The sequence below is a fragment of the Mchenga conophoros genome, linkage group LG11 (genome assembly GCF_057382185.1).
Source record: "Mchenga conophoros isolate Kocher_MC1m ecotype Shallow Benthic linkage group LG11, M_conophoros_male_GT1.1, whole genome shotgun sequence".
Lineage (NCBI taxonomy): Eukaryota > Metazoa > Chordata > Actinopteri > Cichliformes > Cichlidae > Mchenga > Mchenga conophoros.
Window position 1 is genome coordinate 15082599 of NC_140536.1, and position 17267 is coordinate 15099865.

Consider the following 17267-nt stretch of genomic DNA (forward strand, 5'->3'; position numbering starts at 1 on the left):
TCAGCATTAATCTTGTAAAAATGACGTAAACTCCATAACCGCATTAACGCCACAAATCTCCGTTAGCGAGTTAATGCGGATCGCCCCTTACGTGGGGCTGCACGGCGCTAAGGCATTAACGAGCTAACCGCGCCAAAGCGTTAACGAGCTAACCGCGCTAATGCATTGATGCTGTGCAGCCCCACGCACGGGGAGCTCTGCGTTAACTCGCTAACTCGATTTGTGGCATTAATGTGTTTATGGCGTTAACGTCATTTTGACAAGATTAATGCTGACAGCACTATAATTTAGGTTTTTTTAAAAATGTATTTGTATACAGTGACACAGAATGAGGATGCTTTATTTTTATCACATTTGCAAGGCAGACAAAAGTGTTACCAATGTTTACCACTAGTCAATTACTCTAAACCCCTAGTTCTAAAGTAACGTTTCACATATAAAAATGTTGGTTCATGTTGTTACTCTGTGCAACACTTAAATACACTCATATATCCCAGCGTTAAGGAAGGCAAAGCTACTTATCAGCCTGTTTCTTGTGATTGCACACACAAATGCTGCCATGAAAGAGATTGTTATTTTGTCCTTCTGTAACTAGCATTTTACAAAAAGCATAGGGATATCTATGTTTTTCAAACTAGTCCTGTTTTTCTGTGGAAGTTTACCTAACAGACTCTTTAAGCAGTGCCGGCTGATTTAGCAGCACAGGCACTGCCAATCTAAGCTTACAGTCTTTAACTCTGACCAACTGCCAATTAAGCTGCTCCGAGAAGCGACCGTAAGGTCTCAGCCTCAAGACCAGAGTAGCCTACATTTTGCAGGGTGTACTCCACCCAAGCCTCAGATCTATAATTTGATGACTGAAGGGTTTTTTTGTCCCTCTAAGTATGTCATGTCCTCTCTTTCTGGATCTCACTCCAGTTCCCCTCAATCCCACATTTACATTCACTTTCTTCAATCTGTTTCTCTTTGCCTTCACTCTGCCGTTTCTCTCAGTACACACTGCATGTTTTAAGATGCATACTGCACTGTCTGTTGAAGTTCTCTTCCTCATCTAAATGATTATATAAGATTTACGCTTGAGTCTGCAAGGCAACGCTAGGTCGTTATGCTTCCATCGATTGCGAGTGTGCTCAACGAAAATAAAGAATCACTGCTTAGTGATCTGGCTGCTATTGCAGCCTGCAACTGGCAGAGGTCACTGGGTTCACTTTGGGCACGGAGAGAAATGTCTCACTTTAATGTCAGACTGACTCTGGTAATAATGATTGAAGCATTTTGATTCGAGTCTTAATGCAAGAATTACTGAGGGACAAGCCATTAAAAGCAACATGGACGGAGCCTCAGTAAGTATCACTGTTAGTCAGTCGCTGGTACGATTCTGTAAACTTGTCTATGCAGTACAAGGTTGTCATAATAGTCCCTAATAGTCCAAGATCTGATATCCCAATGTTGGTGTTGTTCCTACATCATGATAATAATCGTGGTCTGGAATCAGCATTGCAACTGGCCAGTGAAGTTGCCATACTATTATGTTAGCATTAGCCAAAGGGTTAGCTAGCAAACCAAAATGAGTTACCTAAATTTGGCTGACAGCAAACCTAACTTGATAATATATGTATGTCTTGTATATAGTATTAACAAAGACAACATTTATTATGCTTACTATATGTTTTTAACAGTACAAGCACAACAACTGCAAATAGTTGTTCATGCCATAAAAAGTAGATCTTTGCAAAAAACCTAAACCCTAGGGCTGGGCCATATCACGGTAATACTGTTATAATGTTGGGCAATGATAAGAAAATGAAATATCGCGATAGAATATGAGTAAAACGCGCATGCGCAGTGCCTTTGTTTTCATATGCACATGACGGAAAAGGCATGGTGGCTATGGAGAATGAGTAGGGCAAAAGCAGATCATTGAATGAAACAGATGAACCAGAATTGGTTTGTAAAAATGGTGCAGCTTCAGTGATGTGGAACTGCTTTGGTTTTTGTCCGTCATATAGCCACCAAAGCACATTTTTTTGTACATGGCGCTCAAAAATCTGTCAAAAAATGTTTTAGTACGACTTTGCATTATGTCTACCATAGTCAGGAGCCACTTGGAGTAATACGTACTGTGCTTCAACCTAATATTACCGTATTGTGTGTGTATAAGGATCCCAAAATGGCACCTGTTAAGAGACATGCGTATGAAGCGGATTTTAAACTCAGTCGTGCAGTAGAACATGGGAATAGAGCAGCTGTGACAGAATTCAGAATTAATGAATCAATGGTATGGAAGTGGAAGAAGCAAGAAGAATGAGTTGAGTATGGTTTGACTAATCTGACTGTTTTGTTTCACTTAATGCGCCAGAAAAATACGTATTTGACTTATTTATTTGGCACACTGCAGTTTCATGTTGCTAAGCACCTCTTTTTAACTTTTGTGGATATTATACATGGTTATGCTGAGGATATTTCCGCCCATTTTCACTGGAAATGCCTTTTGGTTAAACTTTGCAAGGAATGCAAATTCCTTGCAAATGCAATTTTTTATATAGCTTTAATGCACATAAAAAACAGCTGCTTGTTTAAGTGAAATAAAACTGATGGGGTTTTTTGCGCTGATAAAGTTGTCGAGTTGTAAAGTATTTTGTTTCACATCAATTATATCGTCAGTTATATCGTTATCGCAAATTTTCAAATATATATCATGATAAATATTTTTGGCCATATTGCCCTACCGTACTAAACCCTATAGTTTATTGATATTATGACTAAAGATGCCAGTCCTATGACCAATGTAGTTGACTGCAGACTGGGAATATGGCTCTAATGCAAGATGTTTTGACAGTTATTGGACCTTCTTCCAACATACATCTGGTTGCTTTTACGCCAATTGAGTTTCACAGTGCAGCTCTGTACAATAATAGTATTGCGCAGGGCCAGTAACTTCATTTAGCATCACTCAAAAGACTATATGAATTAATGCCTTTTATAATATACCATCATCCCAGTTTTATTTTTTTGTCTTGCCAGTAAGGCTTGCCCCAAAGCGCCTTAATGTATTTGAAAGCGGTTAATCAGAAGATATGATGGGTTGCAACATAATCTGATTTGTTGGCTCATATTGCTAGTGATGCAAGTGTCACATCACTGGCCATATGGAATACAGAAGACTCTATTCAGCAATCTGCCAAATTAGAAATTGGCTGCACATCTTAATGACAGACATGCTGTATGTATGACATTACATGGAATAGAGTCATTTAAGCATGAAATAACACTTATTGGTCAATATTTGTAGAAGTCAAACTGGATAATGATTTGCATTTTGCACAACTTGTAATGTAGAACATGCAATACTCACTGCAAACTGCAAACTCAGAGCACTGCAACCCCAGTTCTATAATTGTCTGAATGAATGAATGAACAGAAGTTTAAAATCCCAACTTTACTCACGCACTCTTACATTATTAACAGCAAACCCAGGAAAATAACTATATACATGACAAAGAGTGCTGTTCTTTGACAGACCTACACTTCAAGTTTACTCATTTTGACAATGAGTGGATTTTTAGGTTGCAAACTAATGGTTGTATTGCACATTAAATAAGGATAATTGTATATAATAATTAGAGCAGGGCGATATGACCAAAATATTTATCACAATATGCATTTGAAAATTTGCGATAACGATATAACTGACGATATAATTGACACTAGACAAAATACTTTACAACTCGACAACTTTATTAGTGCAAAAAAAACCCTATCAATGTATTTTTACTTAAACAAGCAGCTGTTTTTGATGTGCATTAAAGTTATATAAAAATTTAACAGTGCAAAAGCAAATTCCTTGCTGACAGTTTAACCAAAAGGCATTTCCAGTGGAAATTGACCGACATATCCTCAGCATAACCATGTATAATATCCACAAGTTAAAAAGAGGTTATACACACACAATACGGTAATATTATGTTGAAGCACAGTATGTATCACTTCGCGAGGCTCCTGCCTACGGTAGCCGTAATGCTCCGACAATCCATCAAGCAGTGCGGCTTCGTAGCTTAGCAAAGTCGTACTAAAACATTTGACAGATTTTCGAGCGCCGTGTACCACATAAAATCATTAAGGGGCACTGTTGATTTTCAGAAAAATCAAAGGATTAATTTTAAGTGTGCCGTATTTTGAAAAAAAATACGGTGATAACGACGGCCCGCTAGCATGCTCTAGCAAAAATAGTGATTTGTTGTGTATCTGACAGATGAAAGCTAAACCAGTTCCACACCACTGAAGTTGCAGCATTTTTACAAACCAATTCTGGTTCATCCGTTTCATTCAACGATCCGCTTTCGCCCTTCTCATTCTCCATCGCCGCCATGCTTTTTCCGCCATGTGCATATGTAAACAAAGGCACTGCGCATGCGCATTTTACCCATATTCTATCGCGATATTTCATTTTCTTATCGTTGCCCAACATTATACCGGTATTACCGTGAATGGTATGATATGGCCCAGCCCTAATAATGATATATTACAAAAAACTATATATTTAGATAGGCGTAGGTAACTTATTATAGATCAGTGCACAGTTACACATATATTATTGCAATGAGGGACTGTGTATTACATAGCTCTATTTATTTACATATAGTGTATATGTATATATTAGACTGTATAACCAAGAACAGACATATAATGAGTTAAATAGGGAATGAATAAGCATTTGCTCCACCCACTCATTTTCAAACAGGAAATGGTTGATATTTTATAGGATTTCAGTCTATTGAGTTTGACTGACATGGTTTTTTCACATTAATATGATGGCTTTCTTTTATTTAATGTTTCTTGGGCTTTTTTATCTTTATTTACATTAGTTACATGTTCAAAACTAAGATCTCATCCATACAACTTTCATGCTCATTTAGACAGATAAAGATATGGAACAGTTCCTGACTTCTATATCTAGGGAAATCTTTAGTTATGAGCAACTTGCCTTGATCACAAATGACCTAATATTTTCACAGTTACGTTTTCGAGTAATCAGCTGTTGCACCATGATGCCTTACTTCAAATAATTGGTCCAATCCAAAATTCAAACTGGAAACAAAGGAGTATTAATACATATTCTTGATCTGATAGTCAACTGATTGTGCTATTTATATAAAGGATAGGGAACAACTAAATATAACTATGAGGAGTGTTATTGTACTGCCATGCCTTATGAGGTTTTCTCTGCAGTTAGGTGAAAATCTTGACGGATGCTCGAACAGCTGAGCAGCTGAATATGTCTCATCTTTGACCAGTTGCAACATTTTCGAGATTAGAGTCTAAGTCATGGCACAAGAAACCTCGGAGAGTGACTCAGCGGCTGAGCTGTGATCCACAGCAACAGTGTGGGACTCAGAGATGGAGCACCATCTGCTCACTGAAAATAATCACGCGGAGATGAACACTGAGTATTTTCGAGGACCAGTGAGAATATTATCCGTTCAGGTGAGGCGAATTAAACACCAGGGCTGGATGTGGATGTAAATGTGTTGATGAAACTCAAATCACTTTCAATCCAAATAGTCCACCAGCTTTATACATAATGTACAAGCTTAAATAGTTATCCAGATCGTAAAGACGTTAGTCTTTCTCTAAGTCAGACTCTTAGTCAGTGACCAAGCTGTTCAGGTAGCCCATCGATCACTTTAGTGTTGGTTCAGTAAAAGAATCTGCTACCTTTTGTTTTCCTTCACTGACTAACTAGGGCACCACAGTGCACCCACTGACACACACTCACACACACAAATTCCCAAAATAGGTATTCAGAATCAACTAGGATGGGCAGCTGTTTGGCAATATTTCAACATGGAACGGGCTGGCATGGATTCAAGCTATGCATGCAGGAACAAATTAATTAATTGACATGTTTGCATTGGGCTGAGAGTAAAAAGGTATAGAAATAGAACATAAAAAGAAAGGTCAGGGAAATTGATGAATGAATCAATCAGCTTTAAGGAGATGTACATAGAAATTAATATAAGAGTGTTGAAAGGAGGAAACTGCTAAATGGTAAAAATATATCACTTTCAATGTCAGATTGATTTCAGGTTATTAATGTATTTGAGTGCACATGATTTTGTGCTTTTGGGCATATTTTTCAAAGTCTCAAAAAGCAAAGAAAAGCGTAACTTTCACCTTTGAACTGTCCGACAGTATTCACAATGCATTTTGTTGTTTTCCCAGAACCTTCTTTTTCCATACTTTCTCTTCATAATAGGCTCTCGTAAAAGTTTCTTGAGGGCATAACCTATTTCTGTCTCCATCATGAATACTGTATGAACTGCATTTGCTGCTATATAAACAACCAAGCAGCCCAACTTCACTCTGAGCCAACTTTCCAGCCTGATACAACACAGCTATAGGAAAATACATTGGCAGGCATCCAACCAACCGTAACAACGGATTTGAATACAATCCATTTTGACAACATTCCTTACTGTCTGACTGGCAGGGAAGGCAATATTCAGGAGAAGGTATGGGGTTTATATCGGCTGTTTAAAAAGTGCGCACGTGCAAGCGCAAGGCTGCTGCATTTTATCAAATAATTTTCACTTAAGTGGTGTAAGTGTGTGTGAGCGTGTGTGTTCCTACAAGTGGATGTGGTGGACAGCAGACCCCAAGGCACCAGGTGTCAGAGAGAGAAACAGCTGAGAGAGAGAGACAGCTGCTTGTGCTGTTGTGTATCAGAGGTGCTCCCAATACTGGACTGTCAGCCTAATGATTGTCAGATTCGATTAAAGAGGTATGCTATAAAGACTGAATAGGATAAAAAGAAAACATTTAATCATGAATGTGTTAAGTCTGTTTAAGATACAGATTAAAACAGATCTTCCTATAGAGTGGAACACATAAGGAATTATTATCACTGGAGTAAGGACACTCCAGTTATCTGAAATGACAGATCAAAAACGGATTAAAAAAAATGTTTGCCACAGACACCTAAATCTTAATGCATGGCTGATATCAAGGAGGCTTAAAGCCCTCTAGGACCTATAAATAGTGTTTACATTATTTCCATGGTGAGGGATAAGGCTGGCAGGCAAATCCTTGTTTGTTGTGATGATGCCATCATATCAGGGAGGCTCTACGCTGTAGAGTGCAACCTATTGCCCATACATGCATCTATGGCCTAGCCTATGAGTGCATAAGATGATGAGAGAGGTTCGCTAAGATCCCCATCTACTGGCTTCCCGTGTTTCTCTCTATTTGAAGACATGGAAAATACATTTTACAAAAGGATCGAGTCACATCTGGTGGGGTTTGTGATGGATAGTGTGTGTATAGCATCAAAACACTCCTTCAGCCCGAGGAGACCACGGTCTAGTTCTATCACATCCACACCTTGTTGTAGCCTAGGCTGCTTGGTCCAACCCAAAATGGGGTCACTGCATAATAATCAAATCCCATATTTCAGGAGGTATGATTGGTGGTTGTCATTAAAAAAGGTGCGACATGACAACTGAGTGGTTGACTACAATGTGGTAAATAACTACAAAACTGTGAGCATCTCTCCAGCACGTCCGACGCGCACTCTGCATCTCGCCCATCACTGCTTTTTGTCATATTTGGCAACAATGTGGCAGACCACCAGTGAACACGCCGATAGCTCAGGGTCTCCTAGAGGGAGACTCGCCCCTTCTCTGACTTACCGGATTTGAAAAACGCCGCTATGTCTGCCGCGTCCTTCCCAGCCTCATCTAGCCCCTCTCCTGCGCTCATGGCTGCGCTCGCTTGTGCGGAAATAGCGATAGATATCCTCAAAGTGTTAGGTTGCTGCAAGAACTATTATATCAGCAAAAGCGGGTCCTGATGCCGATCATTGAAGCAGATCCGCTCATATAGTCGGTGCTCTCTTCATTAAGCGAGAGACCTTCTCCTCCATTTTGGCCGAGAAGGGAAAATCCTGGCGACCGATCGGCGGCGCTCCCGAGTTGGGGACGTGAGGCCGACAGCCGGGGAGGAGGAGGAGGAGGAAGGGGGTGATAATGAGAGAAGGCGGAGGTAAAAGAGGAGGGGAATAGGAGGACTGAGGAACGAGGGCTATTCCGATTCGAGGGGTGGGTGGGGGTGGGATATCCTGGGATTCCGTTTCGGGGGGTTTTGGTGCAGTGTGCGCCACCCAAATTTAGTGTGCGCCACAGCACATCAGCAGTCCCAGGCGTCACTTAATGCGGTGCTGATGCGGGTTGCGTGGGAGTCATACCATAGAAATTTATGCTTTAATTGCTTCAAGCTCAGATATGACATCAGATGTGATATGGAAAGGCACAGATGTCCATGTCGGCACAGTGAAGTTGTATTCACATATCTGACTTTCTCATATAGTCCAGGCCTTTCTAACGAAATTCTTACGAAGGAAAACACGATTTCACATGTCCACGAGGGTCACTGAGTTCTGGTGTTGCATCATTTAGTTCCCGGTTTGCTTTTAGCTGCTGCGAGGTGTCGCGTGTCTTCTCTCAGTGATGCCAATCCACCCACGCTTTTAGTTATAACAGGGTGAAAACGACCGTGGCAGAGAATGACATCATCATCCTCTCTTCATCTCCTCTGTGATGAAGAGGATGCTACGGCATGAGGTCATTTGCCCCACAAATCTAACCCAGTTCAACAGGACAGCTGCAGCTCAGTCCTGGAGGAACAGGACGCTGCTGCCATCTAGGGGTTGTCGTCACATATTGCCTCGGGAGGTCAGCAGCGCTGCACGGTGGAGATGTTTGTGAATAGAAATTGACTTTATTACCTCCAGCAGTTGGCGCTGTTTGTAAAAGTAAGCATATTGACTAAGCCAGTGACTCTCACCCAGGAGTCCAGGAACTAAACGGGGTGCTTTTACACTTTCAGTAGAACAATTAGGTCACCTACTTGGACATATAAATAAAAAGAAAGGAAGGAAAGAAAATCTAGTTAAGTAGAAATAAAAAGGTATGGAAGGTAATAGCATTAAAAACGGCTTCCTAAACATTTAAAATTGAATAGAAGCTCAAAGTAGTGAATTAACTAGTAGTAAGTGTGTCATCAAATGACTTGAAGTCGATAACAAGAATCTTATACATCAGGCAGGTCATCTGGGGTAACTTTTATAGCCTGCAAGGTCAAGGTGGCCTATTAGCTGAAGAACCACCCATGTTAGCAAGTTATCTGTGATAGTAGGCCAGAGAATGGTTGGAGAAGGTGGGAGAGATGAAAGTTGTGAAATTAACCATAACTGATAAATGTTTAACTGAATACAACAGCTGAGAATAAACAGTATAAGGTCAACAAATTAAGAAATGGTTCAAGTAGCTGAAAGCTAAGAGACTATATAGTTAAATTCAGTACAGTGCAAATGTGTTGAGCCACCACTCATTTCTTTACATTTTCCTCGAAAGATAGAAAATAGGTGCAGAAATTTATTGAGCCGTGTGCAACTATACATGGCAATACTTTAAATGATACAGAGTTTGTATAATCTATCTATCTATCTATCTATCTATTAGGGGTGCAACGATATTCGTATCGATATTGAACCGTTCGATACAGTGCTTTCGGTTCGGTACACATATGTATCGAACAATACAAAATTTTTAATTTATTTTATCAACTTTCCTTCTGACGATGCTGTCTGTGTTGAGCGCTCAGTGAATCTGCGTTCGACTACTCCGCCTAGGCTCGACAGTGCAGCCTAGGCGGAGTAGTCAAACGCAGATTCACTGAGCGCTCAACACAGACAGCATCGTCAGAAGGAAGAGCGCAGGGCAAGCTAGCGAGACAGAAGTTAAGCTCTCCTTGCAACATGGACCTCCCGCACCCTCATTCAGATTTGGAATTATTTTGGTTTTCATGTGACGTATGACCCTGAAGGTAAGCAAGTCATGCACTAAAGTAAAACAGTATGTTGGATGTGCCATGCAATGCTCAATTACATGGGTGGGAACTAGTGTGTTAGCGCAGTTAGCTTGTTAACGTGTTAGCCGTCCAGCCCCATGCACGGGGCGATCGGCGGTAGCTCGTTAACGGAGATTTGCCGTGTTGTGGCGTTAAGGTCATTTCAACGAGATTAACCTGAAAGCACTAGTGGGAACACAACGAATATGACTGCACATTTACGCCGACATCATCCTAGTGCAAAGACAAGTGGAAGCAGAAAAAAAACAAGCAAGCATGCTACTAACTTTAGCCGAGTCATTTAGACAGCTGTTAGCACATGATTCTCCTTATATGTTTAATATGCTGCTGAGAATATAGCCCAGAAGAAGCGGATAGTATAGCTTTTATTTTGGAAAGAGCCATTTCTCTGTAATAAGCTCTCTTTTCCAAAGATGAGTGATTCCTCAATCAGATACAGGGCTCGCAATATCGCTAGCCCGACATCCCGGGGCTAGCGATCTTTTCAGTCGGGCTACCAAAATCTATCTCTGCCCTGCCCGTCGGGCTATTGTAGGAAGGAAAAATATATGTCAATGCTTTTGCATTCTTTCAGAAATGTAGCTGGGTAATTATGTCATTGGCATCAGTGAGCCACTGTCAATATGTGACATATTGAAATCGCGTTTGAATTTGCGCTTGCTTTTTTGCTTTCACTTTGCAATGACAGCACTGATCTGTGAGTGATGATAATTTGTGCACCAATTCCTCTGACATCGTCTTATTAATTGGTAGCTTACTATGCAAACATGACAAGTGAAATCTCCCGCAGCAAGCTTAAACATGTGAGAGGTTGATCGCGCAGAGAATCGCTGAGCTTATGTGAGTGCGTGTGTAAAAGCAGCAGGATATATATTTGACTACGATGACCTTCACAGACAGATATATATTTTAGTTCTGCTGAGCCAAATAAGACAGGTCAGGGTGAAGAAGTGACAGCCAAAGAAAAGCTTACCACAAAACGGAGAAGTTATGACAAATCAGACTATAAGGCAAAAAGAAAGTGCAGCTTTATGGTTTCATGGACAAAATAATTTCTGTGGCTGCAATATGACGAGCTAAATAACCAGGGCTGCACATAAGTGGTCCGCAGGTGCGCATTCGCTGTCAAAATAAAAAACACGCACAAGGGTTAGGGTTAAATTTAAAAACTGTACTTTTGAGTTAAAATATATATTTATAATTTGAATAAATGACAAATTAAAAAGGCATGAACATTTTTTTTGTATCGAAAAAATATCGAACCGTGACACCAAAGTATCGAACCGAACCGAACCGTGAATTTTGTGTATCGTTGCACCCCTACTATCTATCTATCTATCTATCTATCTATCTATCAAAACTCAAGGAATACAAATATTGTACTGTGCGGTCATGTCTAGGACATTGACCTATACCAAGAGTATAACTGATATTATTGATTTCTTCTCTCTGCTTACACTGCAGACCAGTGTCAATCTGTGGGAGAGTGAATCCCTGGAGTATGTTACTTGGCACACACACAAGCACACGTACACACCGGAAAAGGCAGAACAACAAGCACATCCTTCCACCTTTTGTGCACAACTGGAGAGCCTACAGACAATGACATTAAAAAATATCACACATTACAATAAAACAGTTGATCTACAAGTGTAAGTCCTTCTCTGGAGGCCAGAAATGGAGCAAAGATTACACTAATTTCTATGCTAGACTTGCTGGTCTTGGTACTCATCCAGATCACTTACATCTTGGTGCAAGTTCCTGTATGTTGTCTGTCAAGGTTCTCAGTCATCCAGGTCAAAGAGCTTGGAAAGAAAGTGACATTGCACCTCTCATCCAAGAGGCTTCTTCAGTTCTGAAACCAAAGCGTCCCAGGTTCAGGTTCTCGATGGGGATATGAGTACAACACACAGTACCACAGTCCTGGATGAGACAACGAACATTCACGAGTACGTCAGGAAGATGGCCACGACACGCTCAGTGAATATCTCAGGTAGCAGAAACTCAAGAAAGAAGACCAAGATTAGGAGCCATCATGGAAGGTCAGGCCCCTCCATGGTATGTACCACCGGCAGATAGAGGAAGTGGCTGATATCTAGAAATCCTACCGGTAGCTGGACAAAGCTGGACTGCAGAGAAACACCCACTTTGTCTTTCGTTATATTTTGCTTTCAAGAAGCCAGTCATTTAATGTGATTTTTAAAATGATTTTGAGAAATAGTTTTCCGGGCATTAGGAATGGTTTTCAAAGTTTTCTTTGGACAATGACTTCCTTTTTAAATCCATTCTTTGTGCTTGATGTTGTTTCTTCTTTATTGTTTTGTTTGTTTGTTGAACTACTTAACACTGGCCTATAAATTACTCAAGCATAACGAGGCAGCTAACTCAAGGGATGATCCAATCTTGTGTCCAGCAAAGTTGATCCATCTACTGTTCACAGAAGCCTCATCAGAAATGTTTTCAGTGGAAGGATGGCTGTCAAAGAAACCATGCTTAAGGAAGGCAAACGGAAAGAAAAGGCTCAGGTATGACAAGATACACAATAACCTGTTTCATGGAGTGATCACTCCCAATTGATGATTGGTTTTAACATGTCTGGCATTATAGAGAGATTAAAGTTCTTAAAACACTGGAGATGTGAACAGTGTCAGTTACATTAAAGTTGTAGTGCATAAGACCAAGTATATTTTTATGACCATCCATGCATCACCGCTACAGTATCTTTCAGTTTTGATAATAAAGACTACAAAATAAGAGTCGTAAGCACAGTACAGGAAAGAAACTGCTGACCTTTGTTTTTGATCAAGTGGAAAGAAAACCTTGTCTTTCTGCAGCTGTTCATCCCTCCCTTTTTTCCCACAAATTTCCCACATGTGGGACTAATAAAGGTTATCTTATCTTATCTTATCTTTGATTGCACTGCATTTACCTTGCAGGTTAACATGCTGTCAGAAATTTCATGCTGCATCATAGATGGCTTTAGAAATCATGACATTTTCATCTGGAAGTAAAAGATGTATGATTAGAATCATCACACCTCTGCTGAAAATGATTAAGAATGGTTCTATTATGAATGATTACTTCACAGCACTTTGACACATCAGTGCATCATTTATTATTTAAATATTCAGACGTGTATACATTTTATACTAGCGAAGACCTGACTAGGGTACTGAGCAAATACACCAAATCATTCTGCGATGGGAACCAGAAGATGCTTTACAGCAGATTATAATCATATATATATATTTCTACTTGTAGTCTTTGATGGTTTAACATGTTAGACATTGCAGAAAAGCTATCAGGACAAGAAACTACAAAAGGAAGACAGCCTGGGGCTCAACATCCCTTGAAGTAATGGAGAGAGCAGTCATTGATTTAATGGGTGGGAAATCCATAAGATCAGTTACAAAAGTGAGGAAAGTTGACAAATCAACACTTTGGAGGGACAGTAAAAAGAGGCAGGCACTCAAATATACAGGCACGCATGCACACACACACACACACACACACACACACACTGGTTCTTAGCAGTAAATCCTGAAAAAGTACAGATGACACTGCAAAGGGGGCATGATATTAAAGTGTTTCTATTTCAACCTCAAAAGTACGTCTCACTAAACAAAAGAGGAATGAAAAGGATTCAGAGCATCAGATTTTACTGGAGCCTGTTTAGTGTCAAACACATGTCTGATCATCTACAAATGAGGATAAAATAAAGAAAGAAACAAAGAAACTAAATTATTTCACAAAAAAACAAAAACTACCACAGTCAAAATTATTAATTCTCCTGATGCTAATAGAAAATTGTGCATTCTGGATAAAAGCCTGCAGTTTTTTGGTGTCGTTATCTCACACACGTGTCCCGAGCAATGCTGGCCCATTCTTCTTTGGCAAATCTCTAAAGCTTTTCCAGATGTGATGTTCTTCCAACATGGACCTTGGTTTTCAGTTCACCCCACCCATTTTAATGGGATCAAAACCAGGGCTTGGTGTAGACTAGTCAGTAACGTTCACTTTGGTCGCTTTGGAGGTAAGTTCTTCACCAGGATCGAATTATGTTTTAAATCGTTTTCGTGTTGGAAGACAAAGGGAAGACCCAGACTGAGCTTTGTTGATGACTGCTTGAAGTTTTCTTTCCAGCTGTCCTTCTTTCTTCATGGTTTCTTCCACTTTTAATGAGATTTCCAGTTCCTGGTGCACTGAAGCATCCCCACAATTCAATTCAGTTTTATTTATACTGGATCACATCACAACAACAGTCACCTCAGGACACTTAATATGTAAGGTAAATACTCCCACCACTGTGTTTTACAGTGGGGGTGGTGTTCTCTCCCTTCTTTCACCAAACATATGCAGCATCATAAGCCAAAGAGCTCTAGTTTGGTCTCATCTGACCAAAGGACAGAATTCCAGTATGCATACTCTTTCTCCAGTTTGTCCTTAGCACACACCAGTCTGGCTTAAAGATGTCTGCAGAAGTGGAGATTTTCTTGGTCTGCAATCTCACAGTCAATTCCTGTGCAGTGGTTTTCTTCTCTGAGACTAAAATTCCGGATGTGACTAAGTCATTGACTGGTGTCTTTGCAGTTATTCTCATTAGAGACATTTAGACGCCTTAGCAGGGCTCTAGACTAACTTTTTGACATGGGCGCACCGGTACGCCTAACTTTAAAAATTTAGGCGTACCGGCACAAAAGTTAGGCGCACTCAAATTTTTCAACCGCATCGCTTAACACCGCAGTTTTACATGTGCACTTTCTTTGGGGGGGGAAGTCCATACAGACAATATTAATTTCTAAATTATTAACTAACAAACTTGTGCTTAAAGTGCTTTGTCAATATTGTAGAAAATGTTAAAAACTTAATCATCATCTTGGCCTCCTCTGACGACCTGTTTGCTGCTGTCTGCTGCTGAAAGGCCGTGGGGAGAGGGGACACTTGGGCACTGCATTTACTGCAGCATATAATGTGTTTTCTGGATACACTGTGCTTTTTCAGCATTCAAATATTGATGGCACCGTGTCAGAGCACTGGCTATGAATTTCAGACAGATCAGGCCTTAACTTAACAAAAAAGTTATCAATAGTTCTTTTCATCTTTTCTTATTACCCACAGCTACATCCACTTCTCTCAGGCCTAGGCTGCTCACTAGGGCTGAGTATCATCACTGATTTCTATAATCCATTCAATTCCGGTTCTCAAAGTCCTGATTTGATTCAATTTAGCCTCAGACAGTCAGAAATATTATAATTCTCATCATTTATCAGTACTGATACACATGAGACTTCATCAGAATTGTGAAAATCACAGCAGATGCCTTTGTGTGAAAGTAACTGAGAATAAAACACAGGAAAACATGAAGGAGATTTTCCTGGTCTGGCTTTTTATAGCAGATAACCTTAAAAATATTCTGCAATTTTGCATAATTTTAAGAAATTTAAATTTCTTCAGTATTGAACAGCAGAAATTAGGCTTTCTTGTCCGAGGTCATTTAAGTGAAAAAAGAAAAAGCGCTGTAAACAACGGTAGACTGGTGGGTAATAAGCGAATGAATAATGCAGAAAACAGATTTGAGACGGGAAACTGTTCCTGAAGTACAGAGAGAGAGAGAGCTGTGCAGGAAGTGTGATTTTTATCGTGGTGGAAGCAAAACAGCAAAAGTCAGAGGGAATTCATGACGACATTGATCAAATGTGAAGCGCAGTTTGCTGCTTCTTTTGCTGCAGGCTCGGTGAATTTTGGTTGGAGAGAGGCAAAACCTGCAGCTCAGAATCAGCGCAAAAAGACGTAAACACAGCGCGGACCCGAAGAATCGCTAAGCTCCGACAGCGTGTCCGTGTTCAGGCCGTCGGGTGAGAAAGCCGAGAAAGACGAAGCTGATTCTGATGTGTTGGGTCCGCTCCGTGTTTAGGTCTTTGTGTGGAATCCGTTAATGAATTGATATCGCTTTATTCAAGCTACTCACCTCTCTCTTCCACCTGCACTTTCAACTGGACCACGGCCAATCAGAGAGGTCCCGCCCCTGACTATCTCTGATTGGTTTAGTCCACGATAGGGGCATAATGTGTGTCTGTTGTTGACCACACGGAGAGTTACAGAGATTTTTTTTTTGTTACCGGAACAGTTGGTCGCACCTGTGCGACCAAATATTTATTTTTAGTCGCACCACTGAAAAATTTGGTCGCATTTGCGACCAAATTGGTCGCACTCTAGAGCCCTGCTTAGACATATTTCTCATTAGTTTTCTTCACGGAGTCTTGGAAATCTTTTACTTCTTGCCTCTGCCAGGCTTGTTCTGTACTGTGGGGCCCTCTTTAAATTTCTTGATGATACTTCCCACTCCAGTTCTTGACATTTGGAAATCCTGTGATAACTTTGTACATCCAACTCCTGCTTTGTGAGCATAAGCAATTCTTTTCCTCAAGTCTAAACTGATTTCTTTTGTTTTTGGCATGATGCTTCCTCGAAAGACAGCTCAAACCCACGCTGAAGTATTTATGCTGTGAGTAAATTGGAAGACAACTTTCAGTTTTAACTTGATTTTAAAGGCTTTGAGCATCGCAAAGTTAAAGCATATCATTGCACAGCAGTGGATTGTGCTATGGCTCAGTACTTTCATTTTTCAGGAGCCCATGAAACTGTAGAACAACTTACTCTTAAACTCCAAAAAGCCTGCTGTTGATCTCAGTAAATGAAAGAGGACTGTCTCCCCTCCTCTTCAGAGATTTGCAAATGTGGATAAAAGAGGGGCAACACGCTGGAAGGAAGGAAAAAAAAAACAGTCATCAAAACAGACATTTTCTTAGGAACCTACTGTATGGAAATATTTAGTAATTGTTTGTTTAAACTGATCAGATTTTCTGCTGTTGCATTTTGTAATTATTCCATATTAAATACCGATGTTAAGTGGCACAGTTGGGTAAGTAGTGTTGAATGGAGGAAACTATTTAAATCTGGCATCTTAAATCATCTGTATTGTTGTGTTGGTTTGCCATAGTCTGAAGACTACATGGTCAGACTGGGAATGATTTTCGATCATGTCATTAAAAAAATTAAAAGCACATAGGCCAGTGAACGCATAATGCTTATTAGTGAAAGAGGGAGAGTTTTCAACCTCACGTTGCTGTTCACTGGATTGAACAGCAGGTGGTAATGCTACATAAAAAAAATGACCTGAGATCCAAACGCACAGCAGCCCATGCATTGGACAACTGCTTCTCAATCACTGGAATGCATGAATCAGCCTGCTGAATTTATAAGAGGGGCACTTCAGATCAACCTGCTTATCAGCAATAACACAGCATTATACATGAGAAGATTTTCTCTTTCATTTTAAA

At 40.2% G+C, this 17267-nt stretch overlaps 1 protein-coding gene across 3 annotated transcripts in view; it reads right to left on the minus strand.

Annotated features, from left to right (window-relative positions):
- The window catches only part of triob (trio Rho guanine nucleotide exchange factor b), a 110900-nt gene extending 102911 nt beyond the window's left edge, over positions 1-7989 (minus strand). For 2 of the 3 annotated variants that reach the window (XM_085291093.1, XM_085291091.1), the window contains exon 1: positions 7689-7989. In XM_085291093.1, coding sequence (XP_085147219.1) covers positions 7689-7758 — 70 coding nt within the window. In that variant the 5' untranslated portion in view covers positions 7759-7989. The remainder of the gene's footprint in view (positions 1-7688) is intronic. The other variant, XM_085291097.1, reaches the window with a different exon arrangement.
- Positions 7990-17267: the final 9278 nt, after the last annotated feature.